The following is a 12,403-nucleotide window of genomic DNA, read 5'->3' as shown; positions in this document are numbered from 1 at the left end:
GTTCACTTCCTGGTCAGCCCAGTCACGTGACCCCTGGCGTGCGACCTTACCGTGTGCCACTGGTCATCGTTGTACTTCTTGCGGCTGCGCAGGCTGACTTTCCTCTTCCCTCCGTCCAACAGAAGCAGCAGGTGGCCGTCTGACACGCTGAGTGACATCACAGCGCCGCCACTCTGCCCGCCAGCTGCGTAGAGCACCAAACCATCAGAGGAGTTGATCCTCACCATCATGGAGATGTGAGGCCTGCAAACAGAGAATTTCAAAATATCCTTCTTTAAATATGAATTAATGCACTTTTTTTTTTGACCACACAGAAGAACAAGCTGAAACACACACACTTCATTGTGTTTTCTAAGTGTGCATAAATATCTATTTATACTGACACTGATGTCACGTAGATTACAGTTTGTGGTGACACTCACATTGAGCTGAGCGCGCTGGGCAGAGAGTCGTATCTCTGGTAGCTGTGCGTGGAGCCGCTGAAGTGCGTCGCTCCTTTCTCCTGGTCAGACATCTCCCCCTGACACGACTCCCTGGTGTTACGACTGCGAGATCCTGACGGCTTCTTGTGCTTTCCCTGAGAAGAAGAGACAGAAAGAACATTTATTTTGTTTTTCCTGAGCTCAGAGGTTCACTTGATATTAGTTAATGTTGCAGACTTAAATCTATGTTTTTATATGTGGGGAAAATCAGAATTTACTCGTGTGTGTGTGTGTGTCTGTGTGTGTGTGTGTGTACCTTGGGTTTATTGCTGTGTTTGGGCTGGGCAGCGATGATCTGCTGAGGTTTTTTGGCAGCAGGACAGTCCAGAGGAACGTTGACGTTTTCTTTCACTTTCAGCAGATTCAAAACCATCTGAGGTTCTGTATTCCTGAAGACAAGAGACACATTTTAAACATAAAATACAGTCTGCAGCTGATTATAATACATCGGCTCTCTCTGTCTCTTAAATCAAAACTCCTCCTGATTAGACTGTCAGCAGTTTTTGGTTTTTGCATGTGAAATCGCTTCATATCGCTCCTTTAAGAAAAGTAAGACGCAATGTTGGTGTTTAAGTCCAAAATATTTCAACAAAATCTGCAAAGTTTGTTCCTGCTCCGCCTGTGTGTTGATAGAAATCATATCAATCTTCAGTGCAATCAACATGGAGATTTTGCATTTTTCCTTATCTAAATAAGATATCCACATACAGATCCCATGTGAACTCTGGGTGTATTTGCGTTGGTTGCAATCAACAAACGTGTCACCCAGTGTGATGGTGGAACTCTGTGATGATGTCAGAGTTTTTGAGTGTTGCTCCTCCTGCTGTCTCTGCTCACCTCTTTATGAAGACATTGCTGATACATCCGGTGAGATTGGTGAGGCTTTGGTCGGGGGTTCCTCCCAGGAAGGTCCTTCCCGCCGAGCTCCCACTGCGCCCTCTGCTGTCCACACGGATGGTCGCCTTCGCTTTCTCCTTGGCGTCGTCCACGTAAAGAAGCATCCTGAAGCAAGCAGATCGTTTCAGCAAACAGTCTTTAGAGCTAGATCTGCACCAGTGTTTGGTGGCACATCTGAGCTTTACAGAACTCATTGTCCTACCCGGTGTCATTGTTGTTGTAGATGGCGATGGAGTGGCTGTTGTCATCGTTGTACGTCCCCTTCGTCTTAATCTCCTCATTGCCAGCTCTCACTACGACGTGGCCGTCTTTCAAAAACACCTGACATACTTCTTCCTGTAGACACACAACAGCCACAAGTAAGGTGTGTGTGTATTTCACAACAGATGATATTTGACAGTCCAACAGGCCAGAGGACAGAGAAAAACATCATGGAAAGCACTTTTAATACTTATGTTATCTATTATCAGGACGGACAGCTGGTCAAAAGAAACAAAAAGACGGGGAAGAGTGGAGAAGCTCGCCCGACCTGCTTCTGGTGGTAGAACATGAGTCCGTCCGTCTGGTCCGTTCTGAAGCCGAAGCTGGCGTAGAAGTTGTCCCTGAGGCTGGGAATGCTGGTCAGAGCCAAGTCCAGGTAACTCTGACCGGAGAAATGAGCCTCACGAGCCACCTGTGTGAACACACACACACACAGGTTAGCATATGTCTCTATATATCTTAGCAGAATTAGTGTGTATAATTTGTCTGATGTCAGAGAGGGTACTCATAGAACCCATTTCATTCAGATATCAGTCCCTTTTTGGGGTCAGTTCAAGAGAAAGCCACACAGAAATATTTGTATGTGATAATACACATAGCTGCATTAAAACAGATTTCACAGAACTGGATGAATGTCAAATCACCATCTATTATTGCATGGAAATTAGCTGTGGAAGGGATTAAAGAAATGGGAAGAATGACCTGTAGGAGAGACAAAAAGAGAGAAGGAATTCACAAGAAGCTGGAATAAATGGGTGAAGGAAGCAGATGGAGAGGATCAGTAAAATTTGAATCAATATATTAGAATTAAGAGAGTACAGAAGGACCCGCCCCCCTTCGCCTTTTCTTTCTTTCTCTATCTTTATTTTATTTCCCTCATTCTGTCTGTGAAAACAAAAACTGTTAAACTGTGGCAGGATGTAAAGACCTACAATAAAGTAAAATAAATAAAAAATAAATAAATGATATATCAGTCCGTCCAGGATTTTGTGGGCTTTTCAGGATTTTGGCTGTCATGTCGTGGATGTTGCAATGTTTTAGCCATTTTTTGCAATGAAAATTTCAAAAGAAAGATTAGATTTATTTATTTGAAGGCTCAGGATTATAAAATTTCTAATAAAATATGCTTTATATGTCAATGAAAAAGTGCACCTAGGAGATATTTCACACAGAAGCAAAATCCATTTGGAGCTCCAACTCAGTCAAAAGAGCACAAAATTATAAAATAAGAGCACAGTGCATTGTTAAATGAAAACATAAAACATAAAAATCCAAACAAATTCATTGTTGGTTGGCTCACTGAGACGTATGACGTTTGCACAGGGGTGCCATGATTGGTGGAAGTGATGGGACGACAGTGACTAATGCTTGAGCGTGATAGATTTTTTTTCTTACCAGCAGGTCGCTGTCACAGCCGAAGCTGACTCCGGAGGTCTTCATCCTCTTCAGGTCGATGTGAGCGCTCTGTACCTTCACATTCCTGAAGCAGCCCTTCAGAGAGCCCTGCTTAGGAAACATGGACTTCAACCTGGAAAGAGAAAAAGACAGAATGAAACAAACTGACAAACAGAGGGACCTTTAACTCATTTAAATCTCAATTATTTAATGATTTCTTGGCCAATTAGGACAGACGGACTGACTAAAAATACTCTGTGTGTGTGAGTGTACTCACTTCTCAGGCATCTTGTTCTCCGGTACTCCTCCCAGGTAGTAGGTGCCACTGAACTTGGGGATGCTCTTGAAGAGATGGCTGTAGAGTACGACGCGGTTGTTCCTCACCACGACACGGGGAGTCGCGCTTGAACGGAGGATGATAATCTCCAGCTATGCAGTTAAACACAACAATATCAATTTTTGACAAGAATGGGTTCCTCTTTCCTTATTTCTTCAATCAATTTGGCTCTTAAGGATCCCTACTTCTTCAACTGGAATATGGTACATACACAGTTTATGATACTCATAGGAAAGAAAAAGACTTGCAGACTGGCAGACTTACAGGTTTGGGGTCAGCATCGCTGATCTTCAGGGCATTATCTGGCAGATTATTTGCAGGCGTAAGCTCCTCCCGCTGCCCGCTGAAATCATAGAAAACCTTCAGTCTGCCCTGAAGCACCACCAGACACAGGAACTGATCCTGGTGGAGGACAGAGACATGGAGGAACAGTCAATGTAGTGATGTGAGAAATGTGAGAAAACATGACTAGATTATGATACAAGAATACAAAGTAATGGATTTTAGGCTTGATAAATTAAAAATTCTAGTAAATCATTAATAAATGTTACAGTAAGTCTCAATTCTGCCAGTTATACATGTTAATCATCACTCAGCGGTGAGCAATAACTGGGTCTTGCCAAATAGTGAGCCCACATTAATGTGAGTTATGATTGTTAATTAATGGTTTATAAAGTTTCTAATTACTAACCTAATTATAAAACATTTATAAACCATTTACAAGGGTAGTCTTATTGTAAAGTGGCGTGGAAAAACTTCATGTTCATGTTGTAACAGCATGTTGTAAATGTTTTAATAACAAGTAATTACTGAAGAGAATAATAAATAAATGAATGAGTGAAGTTTTTACCCCGTTTTGCAGCAGCAGCAGAACTCCATTGTGCGACAGCAGTTTCACTTCCTGTTCGTAGCGCTGCTGAAGCTGTTCCCCAGTAAAGGTGATTTCAGCGAAGCCGGTGCCGTCAAAATATGCCGCATCGTTCACCCAGGCCTGAGTGAGCACCGGCTTGGACCTGTTTTTATCATTTTTATTCGATTGTGAAGAAGAAAAATAGAAAATATGAGAGTGAGGTTAGTCAGAGGAGAAAAAAGATCAATACCTACTGAAGGAAAGAAAATATATAGAGAAATAAAACATGAAAATTATTGTCATATAAAGAGTTAATCTGAGACAAGTGAGAAAGCCAGGGAATAGCTGAGATTTCAAATAAATAAATTAAACGACCACACTGTGCGCGCTGACCTGCCACATGGTTTTTCCTCTGTGGTGTTGAGTTGGAAGATCTTTTCAAAGTTGTACAGACTGAGCACCTCCTCGTTCAGCGTATCCAACTCGATGCAGCCCTTAAAGTTAGGCAGAGCGAGCGGAGTGGGGGGCTAAAAAAGACAGAGTCGAATTATCTGCTATTGTAATATGTCTCATTTAAAAAAGATCTTTCTTATAATGACCTGTTGAGGTTCTCTGTAAGGTTCTCCTCTGTGACCTGAGCACAACCTCACAACAGGAGCACGTGGCCCTCTGTGAACTTACTTTAAAAGTACTCGGGTACCCTCCCACATAGAAGACAGTGTCGTTGGTCGAGAGGTTGAGCAGCCCCTCGTATCCTTTAGCCTCAGCGTAGGCTTTGGTGACTCTTTGTTCCCCTGCACTGGCTTCTGAAGACATTGACATCTGACCGTACTGGAGGATCCTGCATTCAGCCACACAGAAACAGAGATACAGAATAAGGACAAGATACACAGGAACGTAAGATGAAAAAAATGCATGCAACATCTGAAGGACAGATATACAAACTTGAGCACACAAGCGACAATGAAGGTCACTCCAAAAACTGCTGCTCACTATGCTCTTTGTTGTAACTATCTTTGGCTACCAGCTGCCATAAACTCAGTTAGCCATGCAGAAAAGGCCCTTAGTCGACCCGAGTCTGGGCGGACCTGCAGCTCGGAGAACTGGTAGAGTATTTATGCGGCAATGGAACCAGGCTCCGCAGCCTTTCAGCCAGACTTCAAATGTTCAAAGCCTTTGAAACAAACAGCAGCCACCGTGACCACAGTGGATTATGGATTTATTTCAACCAAACCAGAGCTTGTAGAGCTTGAAAAACATTTTAAGAACAAGCTCGTCTATTTTTTTTTTTTTTTGGTGAAAGAGAAACTTGAATTTAGAAGGTGTGCAGCTTTTTATGGACAATCCATTTATTTTGTTTATTTAAGAGACTATAAAAGCTAAGAGAAACTCTCCACTGCAACTTGGATACAATATCCAGGAAATGGACATCAAGTTGTTACATTTTTTTGCATAAACTCTTATACTCTTTAGAGTTGAAAGAAAAATGTTACCTTATTATGTAAAAATCCTCGGGTGAATAACAAAATGAAACCAAGACAAAAGTTCATAGAAAAGCTATTTTACAAATGTGCATTTTATTGTGTCTTACCTCTCCATCACTACACTGTTGAAGTTCCCGTTAGACTTGACGTCTTCAGACATCAGCACGTTAGCAGTTTCTCCTCCAACGTTAAAGTACCAGCGCAGTCTCCTCCCCTCCAGCACCATGCCCATAAACTCCTTACTGGACTACAAATACCAGAGATACATGAATGAACTACAAAATCGATACTGTCTTCTACCGTCAAAATCCTGCTGAAGATATCCTTCAAAAGCTACTTAAAAAACAAAGAATAAACCCAGGAAAGTTTGGGTAGATGTCATGGTGATGCTGTGGAAATATGCTGCATCATCCAACACCAAACAGATTACAGTGATGTAATGTTCAGAGTAGAACAACTTAAAATATAAAATTTTGAAAAAATTGAAATGATAAAAAGAAAAAAATCATCATTAAATAGTGTAAACATGTCAAAAAAAAGGAGGATAAAAAAACAACACAAAATGAGCTTCGCTTTGTTGCCATGGTGATGCTTACATCCTTGTTGCCGAGGTAGAAGACAAACTGTCGGTTGTTGCTGTCCTGCCGCCTGGCTCGTGCACCTTCCGGCAGAGTGATGTAGAGCTTCAGGGAGGTGTAGGCACCCAGGTCGGCCAGGTTAGCTGGAGTACGGACCTGAACGCTGGATTTCCCGTTAAACTTCACCGGGACGCCCACCTGGATGGAGGAAAGAGGAGGAGGAGGAGGAAGCATAAGAGGCTGCTGGAAGAAAGAGGCTGGCGTACCTTGTTATTTTTATATGTGTGTGTGTGTGTGTGTGTGTGTACCTTGCTGGCAGCGTTGCGTGCCTGCTGTATGAGCTCTCGGATGCGGTTGATGTTCTCAGAGATGTTTGGCATCTGTGCCGAGTGATTCTGCAGTTTGTCCAGTTTCTTCATGAGCATCGGGATGGTTTCACCCAGCGAGTGCACTGCAGAGAAACACAGATTTTATGTTAACAAATAACTTCAAGAGTTTGTTGTTCTTAATGTTTATTATGTTAGATTTTAATTAACTGTTATTGAATATCTGGCTGGAATTAGTTAATATAAAAATAAGAACCATTTCACTTTTATATGTTTTCCATTAGAGCAGCAATTAATGATTATTTGCATTACCAATTAATCTGCCCACCATCACTTAATTATTTAGTCAGAAAATAACAATAAAAAGCTATTTTCGAGTGCCTTACTCTGTTTTATTTTTGTATTAATTTATCACATTTGTGACTTTGTCTTAAAGTGCTGTACATGAGATAATATATAAGATAACACAGTTTAGAACTAAGATAAATTTAGAACTATATAAAACAGTTGATCAACTGATCAATTATTCAGCTAATTGTTTCAGTAATATTTTTCAATGTATCATTTTTATTATAACAGATGAAAAGATAAAAGACTTCAAGTTATTTTAACAGAAAAAAAAGTACTCCCTCGCTAATTAAGAAAGGTAATTAAAAGGGAAGGTGAATCAAATGAATCACAAAACAAAAGAGTTATAAAAAAAACTGTGTTAACTGTTTAAGTAATATTGTTTAACAGTTTGAATATTTTCTTTTAGGGAAGAGGGAATATTAGGGGACAACAGGGTTCAAAAGGCAGATGAAGTAAATATATTACTGGCAATGTAGCAGCAGACGTCATAATTAAAGATTCAATGTGTTAAAATCACACAAAAATGGAACAAATACAGAAAAACTTGACTCAAATGAAAAAAAAGCAGTTACTGATTTTAAGTGGAACGTATCTGTAGGATTTTCACACGTTCTTACCGGTCTTGTTGGCCTCCATCAGGGCCTTGTCGATGTCCTCTTTGGTGGCGTTGGTGTCTCCGTAGGTCTGCTGCCACTGGTCCAGCTGCTCTTTGATGGGACGCAGGACGTCGTTGACCCGTGTGGCCGTGGAGTTCGCCTGATCCGCCGCTCGCTTTGCGTCGTCGATCTCTCGGCTCACATCTGCTCATCGCGGAGAGAGAAGGATGAAAATCTTTTATCAGGTAAGAATAGATGAGAAGAATCCATGTCAGGTGTCTGGTGTTTGTAAATCAGTATTTATTATTCGTCTTTACATAATACGCTGGTGTCTTGAATTTGCTAGTGGTTTTAGTGTTTCTAACACACTTTAAGACTGTTTTTGAAAGAAAAAAACGATATATACATGTTATTTAAACTAAACTGACTTTTACTACTGCATGCATGAATTCTGGCTCTGACAGGAGAGTTTTAAATTAATTTTTTGTAATATATATGCATGAGTGCGCGTGTGTGTTGAATGTGCGTACTTGTGGTGACGTTGAGGTTGTTCTGAACCGTCTCCAGGTCCTTCATCACATCAGCCTGTTTGGTTTTGGCATCGCTTAGTCGCTTCAGAGCGTCTTCAAGCTGCGGCTTCAGGTCTGTGAAGCAGGAAAGGGGGAAAAAAAATCAAAAACACTTCATCCAAACTGAGGATTTAAGTGTCTGCACAATTTCGTGTCATCGCTCACATATATCACTTAAATGCGAAAATGTGTTTACCGTCGTTGAGGTCATCATTTAATTTTTCGACCTCTTCCTTCAGCTCCAAACTGTGGTTCCTCAGAGATTCAGCGATCTTACCGAGGTCCTGGTCCTTTATGTTCTACACACACACACAACAATATCAACAGAAGCCAGACAAAAACAAATAAACAATTTAAAGCCAGTTTTAATTTGTGCATCGGTGTGCTTATACAGGAGGAGGAATGGACTGTGCGTCCTGTACCTCCAGTGTGTCGTTAGCAGCCTTGTCGGCCATCTTGGCGGCCTCCTCTGCCTCCTTGATGCTGTTGATGATCTTGTTGTAGGCCTGTGTCACATCCACAAATCCCTCCTTCTTGGTGTTTTCGACCAAACTGCAGACGAAACGAACAACGCATTGTTTTTATTTGTCAAATAAAAGGAAATCCCAAATCTTTACTATCTTATGATGTGATTTATCTGGTGAGTTTTGCCACCGCAGCGCCCAGCATGAAGCTCACTCGTCTACCCCCTTTACAAGATCAGCAAACTTATTACACACTTGTGGGAAAGTAGTGAGCTCGTCTCTTACCTGGACAGGTTCATGGCTGCGGCGTTCAGCAGCTCAGCGTGTCTCTCTGCTTTCTCCACCAGGGGAATTTTGGAGTCGACCCAACCAAAGTCCTGCACTTTCTTTGCCAAAGGCGTCCTGGCGCCGTCCAGCTGGGCTGCCAACCGCTCGTACTCCTGAGAGAGACGGTGGAAGCGTTACACAGATACATAACATGCGTCACTTCCATCACTGTGTGTTTCTGTACTGGAACCATCAATAAAGGTAAAATGCCTTGTCCAAATTACGCAAGAAAAAAATCTCTCCTGGTCATAATGTAAGTATGAAACACTGAAGCTACACTTGATGTTATTTAATCCCTACTCAAATATAAAGGTACAAATAATGATGTAAGCAAGCAGTTGTTAAAGTTTCCAAGGATATCATTAATCATATATCATTATATCTACAGAATAATCGTAATCTATCTTCTAAACATAAAGATATTCACTTAATTGTCATAGAGGACTGAAGAAACCAGAAAATATTCACATTTGAGAGAATTTAGACATTTGTTATTACAAAATGACGCAAATTGACTAATCAGTCTATTAGGGTTATTATTTTCTTTTTTATTTTATTCTTATTTTTATACAGTTGAAGCCACCATATGGACGTTAGAGAAAAAAATGGGAATATGAAATTTTTTTTTCTTGAAAATGACTGCCTTCCCCAAAAAATAAATTTTTCTCTTATTTTCTGAAATGTTTTGTTTTCGATGAAAACGACCAACATTCAAATGTTGATCAAAAGAAATAAAAGATGCTGGAGTTAAATATTTTTTGCCCATAAAAACAGAATTTCTGATCTATCTTCTGATATAGTCACTATTAATATATTCATAAAACAAACTGTTTTGGGGGTTTTGAAATATAAGTCAATTTGATCAACATTTACAGCAACTTAAAAATAAAATTCTGGCAGGGAAAGAGGGCAACAAGACATCAAAAGACCTTTAAAGTCTGGGCAACAGTAAAACATTCAAGAGCTTCTAAAACTTTGTGAACTGAGTGTTTTTGTTGTGAAGTTTCTCTGTGGATTCAGATGAAAACTGTGTTTGAATCTGTGTTTCAGTTTGTTCCGACCTCTTTGGAGTCGTGCAGCATGGTCAGCAGGTCGTTGACCTGAGCGACATCATCTTCAGCCATCTGTAGCTGCTCGTTCACCTCCTTCTGCTTCGACAGCAGGTCTGTGATCCTCCTCTGAGAGAGAGAGAGAGACAGAGTCAGTATCGCTGCTGATCCGCGTCCTCCACTGTCTTTCCTTACCGTTCTTGGCGATTTCCCGGCTCACCTGGTTGTCCTCCAGGTTCTTCTCGTTGACGTTGTTGAGCTCTGCGGCTCGGGCCGTGTTGTTCACGGCTTCATTCAGGGCGTCGCGGAGGTCCATCATCTCAGAGTGGAGGCGGGCCAGGCGGTCTCTGATAGCTTTGGCCAAGTCTGTGTTTTCTCCCTGACGACCAGCCAGCTCTTTGTTTACACGATCCAACACTGGCAGAGGACACAGACAGAGTTAACTGTCTCACCACTTATTAATCTGATACAGCCACAAACAGATACAGTACTTCACTGCAATATTAACTAAGGAACAATCTCTGTTTAAAGCTATCGGTTACATATCTAACATGAAGTTTTATCTGTGTTTTGTGTTTGCAGGAGTGAATAAACTTACATTTCTCTGCCTCTGTCTTCTCTTTGTCGGCCACTTTCTTCTGTCCCACGCAGCTCCTGTACCTCATCTCCCTCAGCATGGCCTGCACCTCCCTCATCTTCCTCTCCCGCTCGTCGTCATCCTGCTCCGTCTCCGTGTCATTCAGCGTGGAGCGGTTCGCCATCTGTATGATACCTATGGGAAAATGAAGGAAAATCAATCAATCAACTAGTCTGCAGTTTAAACATATCATGAAAAACAGTCCTCTTTTCAGTAAATAGATTGATAAAAGCGGTTGTTTGAGGATTAGATGACAATAAACCGTAATGATAAACGTAATGTCATTTTAATTACGAATTTTACTCATAGTTACACACCGAAATATACCTCATCTCATAAAACTGCAGAAAATGATCCTCTGTCTTACTGTTAATATCCATGGTGATGTTGTTGATGAAGGACAGCAGGTCTTGCGCCCTCTGGTGTGTGTTGGTGGTGCTGTTCCGCAGGTTGCCCGCCCTGTCAGCCATCGCCATCGCCTGAAAACAGCACAGCACATGCAACATGCTCAGCTCTGCATGAAAACAGACACCTTTACAGGACTTTTATTTTGTAGTGGTCACGAAGACATCTGATGGAAGGTGGAGAGAAAACTGGAAACTGGTGCTAATTTTTGCAAAACCAAGGAAAAGAAAAGTTGTCGCTCTTTTGCATTCAGGTTTAATGAACTACAGGAGAAGTAGAAAAAAAAACAGTTTCTTCACAAATATAATAAAAGCATTTATTGAAATCAAATAAAATAAAATGTCACTTTTTGCAGTATGTAATAAGAAATATAATATAAATTGATATATCAGCCAATATTCCGAAAAACTCACTGGGAAATTAATCATTTTAAATGACTATAAATAAAACACACACAAATAAAACAAAAAGAAAAATGCATTATGTTAATATCAGCAGATACATCATTCGGGCTCTAGTGATGTGGGCAAACAGGACAACCAAATAAATGTCAAAGCATTGTCTAATTCCCACTACATCACAATATCTACAGAAATAACACAGTAAAAAGGTATCATGTTTTCTAAAATCCTAAAATTTAAAAAAATGTAACAAATTATTACTGATCAAATATTGAAGATCTCACACACTGACGGATATAAGTCAACCTTATGTAAAGAGCAGAATTTCATTTATAAATACAATAATATCTTGAGGAGAATCTTGTTAAAATGTATTTCAATGTAAAAAATGTAAATCAACAGTAATCTGTAATTATTTATTCAGATCAGGTTAAGAAAGTGTGTGTGTCATCAGTGGCCTCACCTTGTCCTGCAGCTCATTAATGTCATCGTTGATATTCAAGATCTCAGCGTCCAGCATATCGGCCCGATTCCTGCTGTCATCCAGAGTACTGTTGTAGTTCTCTATGGCCCGCTGGAATCATGGGAAAACGAGTTTATTCGAAAAAAACTGCCTGAAACATCCCACCAACAGTAGACAAGTCTTACAGCCCATTGATTGAGCCACATCTCTAGCGTGTATGTGTTTGTGTGTGTGTGTGTGTGTGTGTGTGTGTGTGTGTGTGTGTGTGTGTGTGTGTGTGTGTGTATGTGTGTGTGTGTGCACTCACAGCGACGTCCTCCACAGTCTTGTTGAGGTTGTTCAGCTGAGCCCAGGCCATGGAGCTGGCGTTCAGACTGCTCAGCTGACCGGCTACTGAGCGGAAGTTGTCGTTCATTTTGTCCAGATCCTCCAACAGGACGATGACACAGCTGTCACATGCTGCAGAGCCAGAAATACACACACAAGAAACACATTTAATTTCATATTTTTTTTAATTCTTCTGCTCTCGCT

At 40.9% G+C, this 12,403-nt stretch overlaps 1 protein-coding gene across 1 annotated transcript in view; it reads right to left on the bottom strand.

Moving 5' to 3' along the window:
* Positions 1–12,403, bottom strand: part of lama5 (laminin, alpha 5) — a 114,557-nt gene that overhangs the window by 5,170 nt on the left and 96,984 nt on the right. Inside the window, exons 49-74 of the mRNA XM_084720334.1 lie at positions 12,180–12,331; positions 11,873–11,983; positions 10,971–11,082; positions 10,565–10,738; positions 10,187–10,383; positions 9,979–10,095; positions 8,876–9,030; positions 8,549–8,678; positions 8,323–8,425; positions 8,088–8,201; positions 7,579–7,761; positions 6,593–6,735; positions 6,303–6,482; positions 5,814–5,953; positions 4,904–5,063; positions 4,616–4,749; positions 4,223–4,385; positions 3,637–3,774; positions 3,313–3,464; positions 3,036–3,168; positions 1,909–2,052; positions 1,582–1,715; positions 1,320–1,484; positions 739–871; positions 423–577; positions 51–243 (exon numbers count right to left, since the gene is read on the bottom strand). Coding sequence (XP_084576460.1) covers positions 51–243; positions 423–577; positions 739–871; positions 1,320–1,484; positions 1,582–1,715; positions 1,909–2,052; positions 3,036–3,168; positions 3,313–3,464; positions 3,637–3,774; positions 4,223–4,385; positions 4,616–4,749; positions 4,904–5,063; positions 5,814–5,953; positions 6,303–6,482; positions 6,593–6,735; positions 7,579–7,761; positions 8,088–8,201; positions 8,323–8,425; positions 8,549–8,678; positions 8,876–9,030; positions 9,979–10,095; positions 10,187–10,383; positions 10,565–10,738; positions 10,971–11,082; positions 11,873–11,983; positions 12,180–12,331 — 3,815 coding nt within the window. The remainder of the gene's footprint in view (positions 1–50; positions 244–422; positions 578–738; positions 872–1,319; positions 1,485–1,581; positions 1,716–1,908; positions 2,053–3,035; positions 3,169–3,312; positions 3,465–3,636; positions 3,775–4,222; positions 4,386–4,615; positions 4,750–4,903; positions 5,064–5,813; positions 5,954–6,302; positions 6,483–6,592; positions 6,736–7,578; positions 7,762–8,087; positions 8,202–8,322; positions 8,426–8,548; positions 8,679–8,875; positions 9,031–9,978; positions 10,096–10,186; positions 10,384–10,564; positions 10,739–10,970; positions 11,083–11,872; positions 11,984–12,179; positions 12,332–12,403) is intronic.

This window comes from Lutjanus erythropterus, chromosome 6, assembly GCF_056507025.1.
Source record: "Lutjanus erythropterus isolate fLutEry1 chromosome 6, fLutEry1.hap2, whole genome shotgun sequence".
Lineage (NCBI taxonomy): Eukaryota > Metazoa > Chordata > Actinopteri > Lutjaniformes > Lutjanidae > Lutjanus > Lutjanus erythropterus.
This window is presented reverse-complemented; position numbering and strand designations above follow the sequence as displayed.